Source organism: Myotis daubentonii, chromosome 11 (genome assembly GCF_963259705.1).
Source record: "Myotis daubentonii chromosome 11, mMyoDau2.1, whole genome shotgun sequence".
Lineage (NCBI taxonomy): Eukaryota > Metazoa > Chordata > Mammalia > Chiroptera > Vespertilionidae > Myotis > Myotis daubentonii.
This window is the reverse complement of record NC_081850.1, coordinates 3,345,907-3,363,514: the sequence shown is the minus strand read 5'-3', so window position 1 is coordinate 3,363,514 and position 17,608 is coordinate 3,345,907. Positions and strand designations below refer to the sequence as shown.

The window sequence follows — 17,608 nt, the reverse complement described above, 5'->3', positions numbered from 1 at the left end:
GCCCCACGGCTGTTCTAGACAGTACCAGTTCCTTGGCATCTTCTGCCACTACATCTCCCCAAGGCCCCATGCCCCTCCTATAAAGACCAGGCCCACCGTGAACCCAGGGTCATCTTCCACCTCCAGGCCCTTGAGTCAACTGCGCCTGCAGTCCCCCCAGCGGGGCACATGGCCACAGGCACCTCTATCACCCAGCCCTGCACCTGGCCATCCACTGGGCCCTGGGCACATGGCCACGGGCACCTCTATCACCCAGCCCTGCACCTGGCCATCCACCGGACCCCGGGCACATGGCCACGGGCACCTCCATCACCCAGCCCTGCACCTGGCCGTCCACCGGCCCCCGGGCACGTGGCCACAGGCACCTCCATCACCCAGCCCTTCACCTGGCCATCCACTGGGCCCCCGGGCACGTGGCCACAGGCACCTCCATCACCCAGCCCTTCACCTGGCCATCCACTGGGCCCCCGGGCACGTGGCCACAGGCACCTCCATCACCCAGCCCTTCACCTGGCCATCCACTGGGCCCCCGGGCACGTGGCCACAGGCACCTCCATCACCCAGCCCTTCACCTGGCCATCCACCGGGCCCTGGGCACATGGCCACGGGCACCTCTATCACCCAGCCCTGCACCTGGCCATCCACCGGACCCCGGGCACATGGCCACGGGCACCTCCATCACCCAGCCCTGCACCTGGCCGTCCACCGGCCCCCAGGCACGTGGCCACAGGCACCTCCATCACCCAGCCCTTCACCTGGCCATCCACTGGGCCCTGGGCCTGGACACGGCAGCTGCCCCAGGCCCCCTGCAGCCTCCCTCGGACCGGGCAGCGCCAGGCTTCACGCCATATGTCTAGGCAGCGCCACTATCTCTCCTATTTTTCCTTTTCCTTCCATAAGTGAAGAAGGAAGGTCCGAGGGGCCACACCGTCTGCATCCCCAGCTACCGCAACCCTCTGCCGCTGCCCACCCAGGCCCTTGTCCAGTGGGCCAGGCCTGCGTGCCCTCCTGGCTGCCACACCTTTCCCTGGGCCACACCCCAACCCCCAACTGGCACCCCAATCCAGCTTTCGCGCCCCAGCGGTCACATCCACAAAGATGCTCACGGCCCAGACAGTGCCTCCACCAGGCCTCCACCAGTGCCCCCATCACGATCAGGGCTCTGAGCTTCAGGGGCGCCAGCCAAGGCAGCCGACTGACTCCAGCCAGCGCAGCGGCATGGCCCAAGGCCCCACAGCTCAGGGCTGAAGAACTCAACAAGAGGACATCCACACCGGCCGGCAAGGACCTGTGGCTGTCAGCAGGGCCATTCGTAATGACACTCAGTCTTTCAAAACCAGCCTGGTCCAGCCTCCGCCAAACTGCACCTGTCCCGCCCCGCCCCCTGCATATTCCCTTCCCAAAGAGAAAACACAACAGAAGCCTTTTGTTGAAAGGCCATCAGCCATAGAACATCCGCCTTCCCAGTTCCTGCCCTGTCGCAGGAGGAAGCCTCTGCTGCCCGGCACCCGGGCCACGCCGCCGGCACCCCGGCCCATGCCGCAGGCACCCCGGCCCACGCCGCCGGCACCCTGGGCCACGCGCCGGCACCCCGGCCACGCCGCCGGCACCCCGGCCCACGCCGCCGGCACCCCCGGGCCACGCCGCCGGCACCCCAGCCCACGCCGCCGGCACCCCGGCCACGCCGCCGGCACCCCGGCCATGCCGCCGGCACCCAGGGCCACGCCGCCGGCACCCAGGGCCACGCCGCCGGCACCCCGGCCACACCGCCGGCACCCCGGGCCTCCAAGGGCTCCCCGTTCCCCCCGCAGCACCCCTGGGCAGGCAGCCTCTACACTGACAAGCAGCCCGGGACACCACGGCACACACGGCCTGTCCATGCAGCAGCCAGTGGGCGGGGAAGCCAGGGTCAGGCGCCACGGCTGCCACAGACAGGCCACGGGAGCAAGACCACACGGCGCGGCTGTAGCAGCCCAACCGAGCCCAGCAGGGCCCACCAGTCCACTGGGCACTGACCCCTCTACTGTACTGTCAGGCACCCACACCAGACCTAGACCCCTGGCTCCTCTGAGGCCCTCCCAAGACCTGGGGCCGAGGGTTTGCCCTAATGGGAGCCTGAAGGGTGCGCCCCACTGCGACCTCGGGCCCAGCCCAGGAGCAAGGGGCAGCAGGCGGGGCTGACGGCTCCACCTTGCCAGGCTGGAAGGCCCGGCCCTGCCCCGCACAGAGGCCAGTCTCAGGAATGTCCGGAAAGGGCTCCAGAGGCCCTGTCGCCTCCAGACAGAGCAGCCTTTGTGCCTTAGCGTCACCTCATCGCGTCTCACAGAGGCGGGCCCCCTCCAGGCCCACAGACCCGAGCCGGACGCCAGCCAAACACCTGCTTCCGCGACCGAGGGGCAGGTGGGCCGCCGGGGCCCACGGGGCGGGTCTGCAACCTTGTCACCGAGACAGGAGCCCTGGCAGGCGGCGCCACCCACCTCGCTCCCGGCACACAGGCACAGAAAACAGCTCTGGGAGCCGAGGGCAGGGAAGGGGCGCCCCGAGCCCATGCGCCCCGGCGTCCCTCCGCCAGGGACGCCAGAGTGGACACTGCCAAGAACCCGACAGCGGGTGGATGGACAACAGACCACATGGTGGCCAGGGGCCGGCTGCCCACTGCTCGGCCGGGCTGAGTCCCAAAGAGCACGGCAGCAGGAGAGGCCACACTCGTGAGACCCACGTGCAGGAAACAGGAGATCCAGGGACCCACAGGACAGGAAGCAGCGTGCCTGCGGCCGCAGCCCGCCCCCCTGCGCGGGCGCCGCACACCCACCACCGCGGCTCCAGCAGCGCCGCTCTAAAACAGGAAAGTGCGTGCCTCGGTGCTTCGGTGTCTTTTTACTGATTTCAGAGACAAGGGAGGGGAGGAGAGAGAGACCTCAGTGATGAGAGAACCACTGTCAGCCGCCTCCTGCACGCCCCCCACTGGGGACCGAGCCCGCGACCTGGGCATGAGCCCTGACCGGGAATCGAACTGTGACCTCCTGGTTCCTAGGTCGATGCTCTGCCGCTGAGCCACTCCAGCGGGCAGTATCTTATTTTTATAAAATACCATTTATCCACTTCTTTTAAAAAACTCTCACTTTTCATCTGCTTTTAATGGGTTTTGCCACTTTCCCTCAAGTCGTCCTATTCTCTCTCCGAGTTTACTCACTTTCTGGCCTCCTTTCAGCCTTCTTTTCACGAACGGCCAATGCGGGCGTCTGTGCAGCCCCTCGTGCAGCCCCACGGGCCTGCGTGCTGAGGAAGACCATGCGGTAGCTGACAAGGTGGGAGGAGCAGACAAGCCCCAAGCCCCAAGCCCCGGAGATGCGGTCAGTGGGGCCAGCGGGTCCACTGGCATCTAGAGGCAGAACATCCCACCCACAGTCCGGAGCCAGAGGAGCAGGGCCTGGGGTGCCCCCGAACCACGTCCCACCCCCTCCCAGTGGGCTCTGCCCTACTCTGCACGGTTCCAGATCACCGGTGGCACTACCATGCACGAGCAGAGAAGCCGTCTCATCACCCCGCGGTCAAAACAGAACCCTCAGCTGCCCAGCCTGCCCTCCCCACAGCACAGCCCCTGCCCGTCCCCAGGGCACAAACCCCTCCCAGCATGAGCAGTCTGCTCGATGCCCACATGAGGCCCAGTCCAGCCTCCATGCCTTCACCCAGAGTCCTCCCCCGCGCCCTCAAGCACCAGCTCAGGGGCTGTCCCAAGGAGACCCACTCTGCTCAGAACGCGCCTGCGAGCCGGACAGGAAGGCAGCCCCATGAGGCAGCCTTTGCCCCAAGAGAGCCCAAATGACAAGCCAACCCCCTGCATCCTGTCAGGGTCAAACGATCCTGAAGCCAATGCCAGCACAGCTCACACGCAGGTCACAGTGTGCAGCCAGGGTCAGAGGGTGCGGTGTGTCCCCAGGCCCAAGGACATGCCGCCGCCCACAACACTCCATGGGGCCCCTAGAACTGGCCTCTCCGCCTATGCCTGTGGCCACCCCACCCCAGACCCCAGGTGCCTGCTCCCCGAGCAGGAGCACAGGCTGGCCCGTGACCCCTGGAGGATGGAGAAAGGGGCTCCTCCAAGGGTCATTCAGCCGTGGAGGGACCCTGTGTCCACCCCCAACTCTCATAAGTCCCAGCAGGTCAGCCCTGGCATTGTGTAAAAGGTTTTCCCAAAATCCAAGCACACGGGAGCCCCACCGACCCCGGGAGAGGTCCCAGCATTGCACCCACCTGCTCCCCATCCTCTCTCCTTTGCCCTTCAGGGCCCTTGCAATGATTCTTCCAAAAATGAACTCACTCTCCTGCTTGAACCCCTTAATTAAAAAGAAGAAATTCCTCGGAACCTGTCTGGGCAGGTGTCAATGGTTTGCTGCTGGCCAACTTGGCAAGATGCCTTTCTGGCTTGAAGAAACAGCACAGCGCCATGCTCCCAGGGGGCCACCATGCTCCCCTGGGGGCGGGGCCCTGGCCACAGGGCTGAGGAGGCACACCCACGTCTTGCAAAACGTGTCAGGCCTCGCCCATGCTGGAGGCTGGGCCCAGCTGCAGGGGCGGGGCTAGTGCTCAGCCCACCCTGAATTCGCCCACCTCCACCCCCACCCCCCACTCCCCACCAGGGATAAGGGAGGCTGGGGGCCTCGCTCACCCTGCCGTGGGCTCACAACGCAGGTGGGGGCACAGTATGACTTTGTAAGAAAACCAAGAACATAGAAACGACAAGAAGGGCTGGTACCAAAGCGAAGATGGCTGTCTCAGGAGATTCGGGGCAGCTATTTTGTCAGATTTAATTGGCTTTACTAAACGATTCATGAATCAGGCAGCATCCCTTCTAGCAACGAGAAGGGAACTCCCAGGGGTCGCACACAATGAAAGGTTTTCGGGGGCAGCTTCTTTTCCAGGTTTCAGCACCTGTCCCGTCCGCCTGTCACATTCCGAAGAACTTAAGTAGCTGGAAACATCCCCGTGAAGTGGCCTCCCCACCCACTGGCGGCCACCGCCTCCATCCTGACATCCTGCTCACTGGGGGGTCCAGCACCGGCACCCGGGGGACCTGGCCCTCTCCTCCCTACTGCCCCCTTCCAGGATGAACAGGGGTGGGGTGGACAAAAGCCCCTGCGGGCAGCAAGGCCTGAGGATGGCCCCTAGAGGTCGGGGTCCCCTGACAAGTCTCAGGGCAGGGCCCCCTCTCCTGCAGAAGCCCACGCCGCCGGCACCAGGAGCTCAGGGTACGAGCAGCACCTCGTCCAGCGTAATCCAGGTGGGCACCCCGTGCAGGTGGCTGGCTCAGGCAGGCAGCGCAGGCGGCCAGGAGGCCCACTTCTGCAGCAGCCTCCCAGCAGCACCCTTCACGGCTGGGTCAGGCCCCGGCCCCGCCTGACTGCCCATTGGGAGAGACCAGCATGATCTGATCTGTCTTCCCCAAATCCTGGATGATTCCAACAGGATCATCCCACATGGGGGCCCAAGTCAGAGACTGTGGGGCCAAGAAGAAGGTGAGGTGGCAAAAGATACAAAAATAATGATTAAAGGGGTGGGGGGCTGCTCTAGATTAAAACTGACATGAGCTTGGCCGGCCTGGCTCAGTGGTTGAGTGTCGACCTACGGACCAGGAGGTCATGGTTGGATTCCCAGTCAGGGCACATGCCTGGGTTGCGGGCTCGATCCCCAGGAGGGGGCGTGCAGGAGGCAGCCAATTGACGATTCTCTATCATTGATGTTTTTCTCTCTCTCTCCCTCTCCATTCCTCTCTGAAATCAATTAAAATATATGTATTTTTAAAAAAACTGACATGAGAACCAGAAGCAACACCCCGTTGCTGACTGGGTCCTGGATCCAGGCGGAAATGCCGAGCGCACGGGCACAGTCCACGTCAGCCGCGGCTGCCGCCCCCTTAGCTTCGATGCGCACAGCTGTGTTGTGTGGGAAAACGCCCTGTTCCTATAGGAGCTGCTGCTGGGTGCTCAGGGCGAGGTGTAAATGGGCCAGAATAAGGCATATGCAGGGAGAGAGAAAATGCAGGTGTGGCAAACTGTTAAAAACTGGTACACAACTTTCCTACGTTTTCCAAAGCAAAAAGTTGGTTAAGAAATAAAAACTGGGTTGCTGGAGAGAAGAAAGCTCCCAGGAGGGAGGAGAGGGGGAGGCAGGGTCCCAGGGTGGGCGGGAGTCCCCTGTACAGCCTGGAGATGGAGGGGAGGGGCGGGGCGGACCCAGAAGCGGATGCCTCAGCCTCAGGGAGCACTGGCCCCTGCAAGACCTGGGGGGATGAAGTACCCAAAACAGAGGGCAGGTCAGCCCACCCTCCCAGCAAAACCCACTGTGCCCAGGGAACAGAACAGAACCGACCTGGGCCTTCGAGCCTTTCCCAGAGCCTCTGGCAACCCCCTTCTAGCCAGAGAGACCAAGAGGATTACAGCCAACATTCTCCTTTACAGATTCAAGTGTGACACCTACACCTAGCCAGGCCCTTACTTCCTGCTTTAAGATGCGGTTGGGATTCCTGGTGTGGCAGCGTCTGCTGCCTGAGGCCTGAGAGAGGGGACAACCCAGCCAGGCTGAGAGCAGGGAGCCGGCTGTCCCTGTGGACACTGCCAGCGCCAGGGCCCTCCAGCAGCCATCTCCAAGAGTCAGATTTGGGCGACCCAAGTTCTGCACTGCTTGGTCACGTGGCTTGTAGGTGAGACTGTTCCCAGGCACTGGCTCCTGTGCAGGCACACAGCCAGGGAAGCGGGCGAGGGGAAGAGTGGGCGTGGGAGACCAGCAGGGGTCTAGGGCAGGGCCGATTTCCACGTCTAGCTCCAAGCACTCCAACCCCAGCAGCAACAGGGCCAAGACATGCCCGGGGGGCATCTGCCTCCCAACGGGCACACCTCTCCCCGTGGCCCGTCCTGTCCCATGGAGCGCGAAGGACAAGGTGGAGGGGCGCCTCCCACGACCACCCCTTCAAGAGCCTCACGACAGGGCCAGCGTCTTACAGGCTCTGAGAAGTCCAGCACAGCAGCCTGCCTGACCCCGCACTTCCACGCCTTTCTGTAGCAACCCTTTGGACGCTGAAAGGTGACCGCCCAGGGGAGGAGTCCTGGCGCCGCCGTCTCGCTCTATGAGCTTAAATATGACCCGCCTCCCCGGCACCCCCTCATCTGGGAGAGGCCTGGGACCCTAACAGTGGCTCTGAGGACCTGATGTGCTCAGAGCTTCCTTCCCGCCCTCCCACCTGTGTCCTGCCCACGGCCAGCTGATGGCCAGGCTTGGACCTTCTGCCAAGGAGGCACCCCTGAAGCCCAGCCAGAAAAGCCCTTGACGACTACCAGGACCCAGCGCCCCCACCCCCCCACGGGCTCCTCTGCCTATGCGTCTGGCTCGGCAGGGCTCACGGCACACCTCTCATGTCCGGAGCCACTGTGGAGACCTCACCCCTCAACACTGGGACGTACACCTGCTGGAGGTGAGGTGGGTGTGAGGGACCGCCTTCCCCGGCCCGCCCCGCACCAAGGCCCCTGGAAGCAGACACTCTAGAAACAAAAAAATAACAGATTGTAAAAGCTATGACACCCTGCAATTGCAGCTGCATTTATAAAAAAGATGTATGTGTATATGAGCAAGCTTCAAGGTAATATGCAAAAATAATAAGTTATAGTCACTTGGATTATGAGTGGTTTTTTTCATTTCTGGAAACTTCTTTAATGTAGCAGTTACACTGTTTTTTAACTAACAGACTCTTTTCAGAGAAGTTTTAGGTTTATGGAAAGACTGAGCAGAAAGTAGTTGTCACGAACTCTCCCTCATGCACAGCCTCCTCTATCAGGAACATCTTGCATTAACATGGTACATTTGCTAGAACTGCTTGCCAATACTGATACGTTATTATTAACCTAAATCCACAGCTTACACAGGGTTCAGCCTACGGGCTCTGACTGATGTACAAGGACACGCATCCAGCGTTATCTTACCACACAGCGTTCTCAGGGCCACCGACCCTAACCACCATCTTCCGACTATCTCCACAGCTTCGCCTTTTCCAGAACGTCACAGCAGGCGGCCTTCCGGATTCCTTCTCACTCAGCACGTGCACATCCGTGTCTCCGTGTCTGACAGCTTTTGTAAAATCACAGAATGTCCACGGTCTGCGTGTCCGTCACCTGCCGAGGACGCCCTGGCTGCGTCCGAGTCCTGGCGGCCGTGAACCAAGTGCTATAAACATCCTGTGCAGGCTTTTGTGTGGACATAGTTTCCAGTCCTTTGGGTAAATGCCAAGGAACAGGACTGCTGGATCGTGTGGTGTGTTACGTAAGAAACTTCCCAACTGCCTTCCACAGTGGCTGCACCATCTGCGTTCCCACCAGCAAGGCGCTCCGGGGCTCACGGGCGGCGCTGGGCTGCCAGGGCTCCGGCTTTCTCGCGTTCTAACAGGCGTGCTGTTTCAACTCGCGTTTCCCTGTCAGTATGTGAGGTGTCTTCCCTTTTCATGTCTATTTGCTATCTGATTATCTTGTTTAATGAGGTGTCTACTAAGGTCTTTGGCCCATTGTTTAATCACCCTTGTCGTTGCGCTTTAAGAGTTCTGTGTACATTCTGGGTCGCAGTCCGTTGTCAGGTCTGTGTTGGGCAAAGACCTTCTCCCAGTCTGTTTGGTCTTTCCCTTCTCCCTTAGTGGCTCTGCAGAGCAGTTTTCCATTTTAATCAAGTTCAACTTACAGTTTTTCTCTCTCGCATTTTACTTCTGGAGTTGTCTCTAAAAAGTCATCTCCATGCCAGAGGCCACCTACGTTCTCTCCTGTTATCTTCTAAGAGTGTTAGCTCTGGTTTTACAGAGTCTGATCCATTACGAGCTAACTTTTGTGAAGGGAGGAAGTTCTGCATACACACCCCCTTTCTGCACGTGGGTGGCCAGCTGCTCCCGCCTGCCTGCCTGCCTCCCCGAGGGCAGCTGACTCTCCGATGCGGGTCTGTTTCTGGGCTCTCTAGTCTGTCCCAATGATCTATCTGCTATTCTGTCACCCAATACACAGTCTTGATCTTTTATTTTATTCTTTTCCAAAAATCTTTATATTATTAAAATGCTGGCATAATTGGATGTAGAAATCCAGGCTTCCCGGGCGATCTTAGAATTCAACCCTCCCAGGAACAGAGCCGGATTTGAAAACTTTTTGAAGCAGGAAAACACTCAGGCTGCCCACGTCTCACGGGCTGTGCTTCTGCTCTGAACTGATCTCTCTGGGCCTCTACCGACCCACAGCACCTCCACCTCCACCTCCACCTCCACCTCCACCATCTGTGGTTGAGGCAGATCCTCACCTGCTTCCTCCATGCACCCTTTCCTCATCTGCAGCGCAGAGTGGGCGGGTGCCCGGTCGGCCTGCACCGCGGCCTGCACCAGCGGGGAGCGACAGGCAGGCCTGGCCCTCCAGATGGGCTTGCTCGCCCTTCCACCTGTGCTTCTCAAAACTGTGTCCTCGAGGGGAGCACAGGGCAAGGAGAGCTTCCCGCGAGTGCCTGCTCTCCAGTCTCCACGCCCTGAAGCCTGGCTGGCACTGCCCTCACTCAGGTAAACTGAGGCACCCCAAGGGAAGCTGTGGGGCTGGGGTCTGCACGGAGCAGGCCTCCTGCTTCTAGGGTGTTTGTGTGCCTAGTTGCAGGGCTCCTGAACACCCCTACAGCAAGCACCCGCCTGCCACTCAGCCCGGCGGGGCCGCGGACCACAAAGGAGACCAGGCAGGTGGCCACACCTCTGCTGGGCCAGGTCAAGCTCCCTCCCACCAGTGGCACTGGAGCTCCGTGTCGTCACCTTGGGCATCACCAGCTCTGGCCTGAAGCTGGTCTGAGCCACTGGCCCCACAAGATGGTCAGAGGCCGTCAGTCCAGGCCGCTATGCAAGGTGAGTGGCAGACGCAGGCAAGCCCGCCAGCCCCTGACCGCAGGGCGGGCTCTCCCCACACGCACCCGCCCCGTCCTGCCGCTTCCCGCAGACGCCTCTCCCTGACGGGCCCTGCCCACGGTGGTACCCCAGGTGAAACCAGAGCACACACTCAACCATGCATACATCTGAGCCAATGAACCACACTGCACTGCGGAGCTCTGAGCACGGGGCCTGGTGCCGGAAACTTCTGGAACATCTGCTCCCTCTCCTCTTAGCAATGTTTTTTCTCACCACCATCATGTCTGGAACCACAACCCACCAGCAATGCTCACCCACCTCAAGTAAGCCCCCAGCCACCACCCAGAAACGGCACAGGGTGGGGAGGTGCCCGCCAGCCCTCTCAGGGCGTGAGGCTGTCTGGGCCCAAGTCCTCCAGCGATTTGGCCCAGAATAACGCTTAGCTGATGCTCACACGGCAGGGCCTCCAGAACGCCCAGAGGGCACACAGCCCGTTTCAGGGGCGCTTATTTCCCAAGGGAAGGAGCCAAGAGTGCCCGATGTGCCCACGATGGTGGCCCCAGCCTGCCCATCTTCACAGACCACATCCCTCTCGCCAGCACCACCCAGGCAGGGGCACCCACGGCCTGCCTTGGCGGCGGGAGCGGTCCTCACAGGCCTCCAGGCGGCTGGTACCAACCTTCTTCACCAACCAAACCAGAACCGTGGTGTGACTTCACTTGGAAAAGCAAGCACAGTGTTGGCATCCAACTGACTCCAAAACACAGCTCTTGCAACAAAACTAAGCTCTTAGGAGGTTAATAGAAATACCAACACAGGGTAACCACCTGCAAACTGACCGCAGCCCTTCTCAGGTCCTACACGTGCGCATACCATCCCCTCGGAACATCCCCCTCCCGTCAGCTGCGGAGGGCTCCTGGGAAAGCAGGAGGGACTGGGAGGGGGACCTCTCCACCTTGGCTGGGCTGCTGGTGAGGTGGGTGGGCGCGGCCTGTCTCCGAAAGGGGAGGGTGCACCGGCAGGAGCCACCTGAGCTCAGGGCCACAGGAGAGGCAGCTGGCCATCCTCTGAGGCCAGGGAGCGGACCGGCGCAGTCAGCATGGCCACCTGCAGCACGTTCCCAGGCGCATCACCCACATCCGAGGCACAGACTGGTGAACAGGACACAGACGTCTGCCTGGCACAGGAGGTGGGGAACAGGGGGCCTCTGTGGCCGCATCAAGGGGACACCAGCAGGTCACACGTTATCAGGTCTTGTGGTCCCCACATTCGCAAGCTGCTCCCTGGCCTGAGTCCAGGCCATCCCCACCCCCGGCAGCACAGAGGTGCAGGACGCCTCCATGACAGAACTGGGGAGACCCAGGGCCTGAGGAGTGGGGCTCGCCTCGGGGTTACCCTGAAGGGGAGCTCAGAGCTTGGGTGAAGATCAAGGACTGACACACCCCATGAGGCAGAATGACCCCAGGCCGGGCCTGAACCCGGACACACGTGGGAAACAAAGGCTCCAGGGGGACCGGCCAGGAGGCTGTGCCCAGCCCTGCAACAGCAGCTCAGAGCCTTCGTGGGGGGGGGGGGGGCTGCCCAGGGGCCTAGGACTCTGACAGAAGGGACGCCTGGTCCCTGAGGAAGACCTGGGAGAGGCAGGTGGGCCGGGCGCCTCCAGCTAGGCTCCACCTCGGCCGTTGGGGCTGGCTTCGTTTTCTCTCCAGCTCTCCCACCGGCGCAGAAGTAGTGACCTGAGCAGCTGGGCCGTGCGCAGGCTCCGCTCCGGCCGCAGGGCAGGACCAGCGGCTACCCGAGCACCGTCTGTAAGAGGGGTCCTCATGGACCCCGCGTGGGCCGGCGGTGCCCAAGGACGTGGAGACGTGGGAACCTGAGCCAGAGCGAGGGCAGCGATTCTGGGCACACTTGCACTTCCTACCTCAATATCGTAATGTGGTCTGATGCCAGGATAAACGCCCACTTGGAAGAAAAGAGACCGGAGTAATGCTTTAAAATGGCTTCCCCAAAACATCAGTGTCATCTCTGGACATGTGCAGAGTTCAGGTGACGCCTCACTGCTCCCTCGGCAAAGCACTTCCAACACTGAGGACGCCAAGGGGATCTGATGTCCTCCAAGTCACACTGTGAGATCCAGAAACGCGCACGGCCTTCCCCGGGCAGGAAACCAGAAAAAGCAAGCAGGTGACACTGTCTCAGTTCTGGGCCCCCCAGAGGCACCCAGAGGTGCCAACACCCCCTGCATGCAGAGGGTGAGAAATTACACAGCCTCTGAGGTGGGACTTCGGGTGTCCGAAGCTGCCGGCCAGGCGTTCTGAGACAGGGAAGGCCCTGAGGGCGAGGAAGCCTCCAGTGTAAAGCTCCCGGCGCTGAAGGCGACGCTCCAGGTGACCCCCCCTCCACTGGGAGGGAGCCTGACACCAGGCGTCCACACTGGAGCCCCTCTCCAGGCACAAAGCCAGAATGCCACCCACTGTGCTCCCCATGTGCAGTGGCCTCCAGGCCTAACCTGGCACCCTACCCTCCACACTCATCCCCAAGCCTAAGTGGACGGCCACCAGGCTGGGCCTCCTCCCAGGATGATGCTACCTCCCTCTCCACCTATGTCCTCACCGCTGGCCTGAGTGGGGTCCTCAATAATGGGGGAAACAGCAGCCTCTGGTGGGTGAGGAGCAGGTTCTCGGCTGCCCTCAGCTGGTCCTCTCACGCCCCCAGCAGCAGGCAGACGCCCAGTGCTGCACTGGCTGAGCAAACATTAGCAGGACCCTCACTGGGGGATACAGGACGGTTTCCCTGATGGCTCGGGACTCCCGGTAACGCCGGGCCAAGGCACATGGAGGCCATCTCCAGCCTTCCCACCACCAAGTCCAGGCCCTGGACAAGGCAGGCTCCACCTCTGAGCTCTGCTCAGGCCCTTGCCCTAAAGGAAATGAGGGGCGACAGCCTCCTCCTCCCACCCGGGATCGCAGCACCCACAATGCCGCGGCCAATCCCCTGTGCTCCACGGCTGAGGTCTCACCAGGCCTGCCGCCTCCTGCCTGGGCATTACCCGGGAGCACCGGGGTGCCCACTGCCATGCCGGAGGCCGGATCTCTCGGCAGTGGGACTGCACAGCTACTCTCTAAGCCTCCTCCTCCCTCCCCCACCCCTCGTCCCCGATCTTCCCTCTCAGATCTTCGCTCCTCTGCATTCTCGTGAGCAGTGATGCCCACTCACTCCCGTGCCATCTCAGGCCCCGGCCACCTCAGCAGGGCCATGAAGGGGAAGGGCAGCTCTTTCGTCCGGGGACTCCCTGGGACACGCCTGCATTTCCATAGCAGGACCAAGGGCGACCTCTGGGTCCTTTGTCTCAGGAAAAAGGCTGAGGACAAGTCAGCACCACCAGCCTAGTCCAGCGTGCGCGTGCTCTCTCTCCTTCTCTCAAACACACACACACACACACACACACACACACACACACACACATCTAGCCAGAGCCTGGAGGACAGAGCAACCAAATCCCTTTTCTGAACCAAAAGGCAGGCGGCCTGCAGTGTGGCAGTGGCCTGCGTCAAACCTGGAAGGCCCGGCTAGCCTTACGGGCGCTGGGGTCGGCTTACACCACCGAGGCCGGCCTCATGCTGGACAGCTGCCCCCGCAAGACAGAGGGCCAGTAAACACCCACTGTGACAGGCATGGCCCAGGCTGCCACGGCGCCCAGGGCAGCTCGGGTTTCGGTTTATATAATCTTCCAGGGCTGGGACTGACACAGCCATCGCAAGGGCAAGGTGATGAAAAATGCATGCCCAGAGCCTTTGCAAAAAAAAAAAAAAAAGCCACCCATCTGCCTTCAGCATGACTTAGTTTTAAGACCTCACGCACCCACTTTGTGAACAAATGGGCTTTGGGAGCTCCGAGAAGCACTCACAGCAGCTCCAGGCCTCGTCCAGCAGCCCGGGACCACCAGCCCCACCCTAAACAGGCCTGGGCAGGAGCAGCCCCTTAGGGACCCCAGGCCAGGGCACCTCCACCTGGCAAGACTGGAAGGTGCTCATTAAAGAGCAGCTCAGAGTTCCCAAGCCCAGGGCTGCCCGGCAGCCCCCACACTTCTGCACGGACACAGGATCCACACCGCCTGGACCGCCTGGGTCAGTGCAGCCCTGAGTTCCGAGTAGGGAGGGGCCGTGAGAGACACACCCTCCAAGTGCTCACTCTCGTGTGGGCCACGTTGTGCCAGACTCGGAGGCCACACGCCAGGAGATCCCACCTCCACCCCCAATCGGTACCACACGGAGCCACCCCTCACCCCGCCCCACGCGCCGGTCACACACAAAGGTGAGAGCGGCTGCAGGCCAGGGGGGCGAGGGACGGAAGGAGGACATGCAGGGCCCACCACGCACCTGCAGCTCGCACCAGGCCACCTCCACCCAGGTCTCCGTGTCCAGCCCCTTGTACACCGTCTTGAAGGAGCCGCGGCCCAGCTCGATGTCGAACTTGAGGAAGCGGCCGTCCAGGGAGGTGGCCACGGCCTTGAGGTCATCCTCATCGTCCTCCTCCTCCTCGGGCTCATCCCGGCGGACAGGCCCGGGCTCCGGCCTGGCCTCCGGCGCCCCCGCGTCCTCCTTCCTCGCCTCTGCCGCTTCCTCTGGAGGCCGGTCCGGGGCGGGCGCCGACACCGCATCCAGGCCAGGATCCTGCGCACCCGCGGGCTCGGGGCCAGGGGCGCTGGGGGCGCAGGGCGGCGCGGCGGGCGCGGCGGGCGCGGGGGCGGCGGGGCGGCCGCGGGCGCGCTCGGCGATGAGGCGGCGCGTCTTGCAGAGCAGCAGCACCCGGCGCTGCAAGGGCTGCGGGGGCTGCGCGCCGGGCGCCTCAGCGGCCTCCAGGCCCGGCGGCTCCTCCTGGTCCGACTCCACCACGCTGCGCCGCAGGAAGCGCTGCGGGCCGGGCCGCGCCGCCCTCGCCCTGGGCACCGCCGTCGGCTCCGCCATGCCCGCGGGCTCCGAGCCGCGCCCGGCCTCCCTCGGCGCTCCGCGGGCGTCTAGGCGGCCATCACCGTCCATCTCTGCGGGCAAGGACACAGGCCGCGTCAGCGGGCCCGCACCTGTCCCGGCCGCGGTGAGACAGCGTCGCGCGGGGCCCGCCCGGCCGCGGAGGGACTCGGGGCTGTCCCCGCGGAGGGGCTGCGGCGCGAGCGGGCCGGTGGGGGAGGAGGCCGTGCCCGCCCGCCGGCCCGGGAAGAGGCCTGAGGGGCTGTCCCCGGGGCCCCGGGCTGAGAGCTGGGGGCCGGGCGGTGAGGGGTGCGGAGGGAGGGACCAGCGCACAGCGGCTCCACAAAGGGCTCGGCCGGGGGCGCAGGAGGGGCGCGCGGGGAGGGGGCTGCGCGGCGCGGCGCGCGCACAAAGGAGGCGGCGGGGGGCTCCGCACTCACAGGGCGAGCGGGCGCCGTCCATGCCGCGGCCGGGGCGGGCAAGGCCGCGCTTCGGGCCGGTCGCTCTCGGGTCCGGTCGTGACGCGCTCCCTGGAGCCTTCAGCTGCGGGCCGCGCTCCCGCGTGCGGCTCGGGTTCCGCGCGGCTGCGCTCCGCACCGGCTCCGGCTCCAACCCGGCGCGCGGGAGGGCGGGGCGTCCGCGGCGGCGCGGGGCGGGGCTGGCACGCCCACCTGGCCGCGGGGCTGGCCGCCACCTGCGGGCGGGCTCCCGGGCCCCCAGGCCTCCGCCCGCCCGGGGAGCCGCTGCACGCTCAGCGCTGAGCCCTGGCGACCCCGGCCCGCGGGCCTTGGACCTGCCTCGCGCAGCTGCCGGCCGGAGAGCCCGTGTGTCCGCGAGAGGAGAAACAGGCTCACCTCCTCACCTAGCGCCGCAGGTGTGCCAGGCCGCCGAGCCCTGCGCCAGGGCAGCATGGCCAGGCCAGAAGGCAGCGGTCCAGCGCCGGGGTCCCCGCCCTTAGGAAGACCGCAAGATGCCTCCGCCCCGCCCCGCCGCAACGGGGCCTCAACCTGGTGGAAGGGTCGGGTGGGTGGGGTGCCCCTCTCACTTCACTAGGACCCGCCCGACCTCACCACCTCACCAGGAGGGTGAGTGCTGTCCTCATAATTCCCATTTTTCAGTTGAACAACGGAGACCCCAAAGGCCGAAATTATCTCCTCTAAACCCCAGAGCTCCTGAACAGGCGACCTGCCCTGTGGGTGGCTAGGGCAGGAGAGCCTTGCGGAGGCCCCGCCCCAGCACCTCCTCACCCCCTCCTTTAAATGGCACCGTCCTCTCTGCAGATCCTCTGGACTCCCACAGACATGCCCTTCTCTGGAGCACTTTGAACCTTGCGTCAGGGAAATGGCCTCCCGCAGACTACACTGCTAGTTTCCCAGCCCCACTGCGGGCAGGGCAGGCGCTGAGCTCACCCTCTCCCCTGTCCTCCGTGAGCCTGTGGTGTGTGGTCATGGGCCCACTTCCAGAGCCGGAAAGGGAGGCACGGGGAGGCAGCTGCCAGGGGAGATGTCAGGCTGTTCTCATGTTGGTCCCTGCCCCCTGGCCTGGCACACTGTCAAGCACACACACTTTCAAACAGGTGGTGTACCTGTGGCTGCTGGGCCCGGGGCCATGGCACAAAGGCACTCAGCTACGCCCTCAGCGTGGGGCGGGGCCAGCTGACTTTCCAGAGCAGCAGGACTTGTGAGGTCCTGCCGGTGCCGGTGCCGGTGGGGCTGGAGCCAGCAGAGACCACCTGGCGAGAGCTGCAGTCACACGTGGCAAAACGGGGAGAAATCGCACCATGGAAATAGGCAGATGCCACGGATCAGGACAACCCCCAAGAGCCGTGGTTCCACGGAGTGCTGGACTGGGCTGGGCATGTGGCTCACACCTGCTAAATACAGACTGCAGTCCTCACTTCTACCCGTGGGACGGGCATCAAGCTCCGAGTCCACGTGAGGAAGGGTTAACAGCAGACCCAGCTCTGCCCCCAGGACACCCTCTGATGTGGGGACCTGAGCAGGTCCTCCCCCCCCCCCCAGTGGGGGCCTTCGGGCAGAGGAGGGTGGGGGAAGGTCTTCCCTGTGGGGCTACAGACCCAGCCTGGCCCTGCCCTTCTCACGGCCCTGGGCCGCTCCACCCTGCCAAGCCCAGTATCCCCCCTGAAGAACTGGCCTGACCTCCTGGCTTCTCCCATCTGGAAGACTGCCAGTTTCTCAAGACTCAGTACGTCCTCGAGGCACGGGGAGTCCCAACCTGGGATGGGCGTGCCTCGCCTTTCCGAGGGAAAACTCAGCAGGGTGGATCTCTGCATGTCCCAGACAGATGCCTGTCACCAGACTGGCCTCTGCTCTGCCGCCCTGGCCCCACTGGTGGCATGTGGCCATCATGCCTGCCTGGTGATGGAGGAGATGACTGGCCATTCACATTATGGCCCGTGAGCTGCTGCCCACCCACAGCCGGCAGGTGTGCGAAGTATGGCAGCAGTGTCCCCACACGTCACAGAGCAGCTCAGGGCCTGGGCGAGGGGGAGCGCCTGCCCTGCTGGGTGTGGTGTGTGCTCTCAGCCCTACGCTGGTTGCAGGCCCCCTGCTCACACGCCTCCGTGGCAGGAAGCTTGACTCCTCTGCTGCCCCATGACCACGGAGTCCATGGCTGAGCAGCTAGTGGAGAGGTCACCGTTCCCTTTGCGAGAAACCTTGCGCTGGGCTCTGGTACAGATCCTAGGATCCGGGGAGGGGAAGCCGGAGGCATCCTGAACAGA

At 63.4% G+C, this 17,608-nt stretch overlaps 1 protein-coding gene across 16 annotated transcripts in view; it reads right to left on the bottom strand.

Moving 5' to 3' along the window:
• The window catches only part of WNK2 (WNK lysine deficient protein kinase 2), a 122,393-nt gene extending 106,383 nt beyond the window's left edge, over nt 1-16,010 (bottom strand). For 6 of the 16 annotated variants that reach the window (XM_059656308.1, XM_059656314.1, XM_059656316.1 and 3 more), the window contains exons 1-2: nt 15,306-16,001; nt 14,278-14,939 (exon numbers count right to left, since the gene is read on the bottom strand). In XM_059656308.1, coding sequence (XP_059512291.1) covers nt 14,278-14,937 — 660 coding nt within the window. In that variant the 5' untranslated portion in view covers nt 14,938-14,939; nt 15,306-16,001. Of the gene's footprint in view, nt 1-14,277; nt 14,940-15,305 lie in introns of all 16 variants that reach the window. The other 10 variants (XM_059656311.1, XM_059656318.1, XM_059656320.1 and 7 more) reach the window with 7 other exon arrangements.
• Between the last annotated feature and the right edge of the window lie 1,598 nt (nt 16,011-17,608).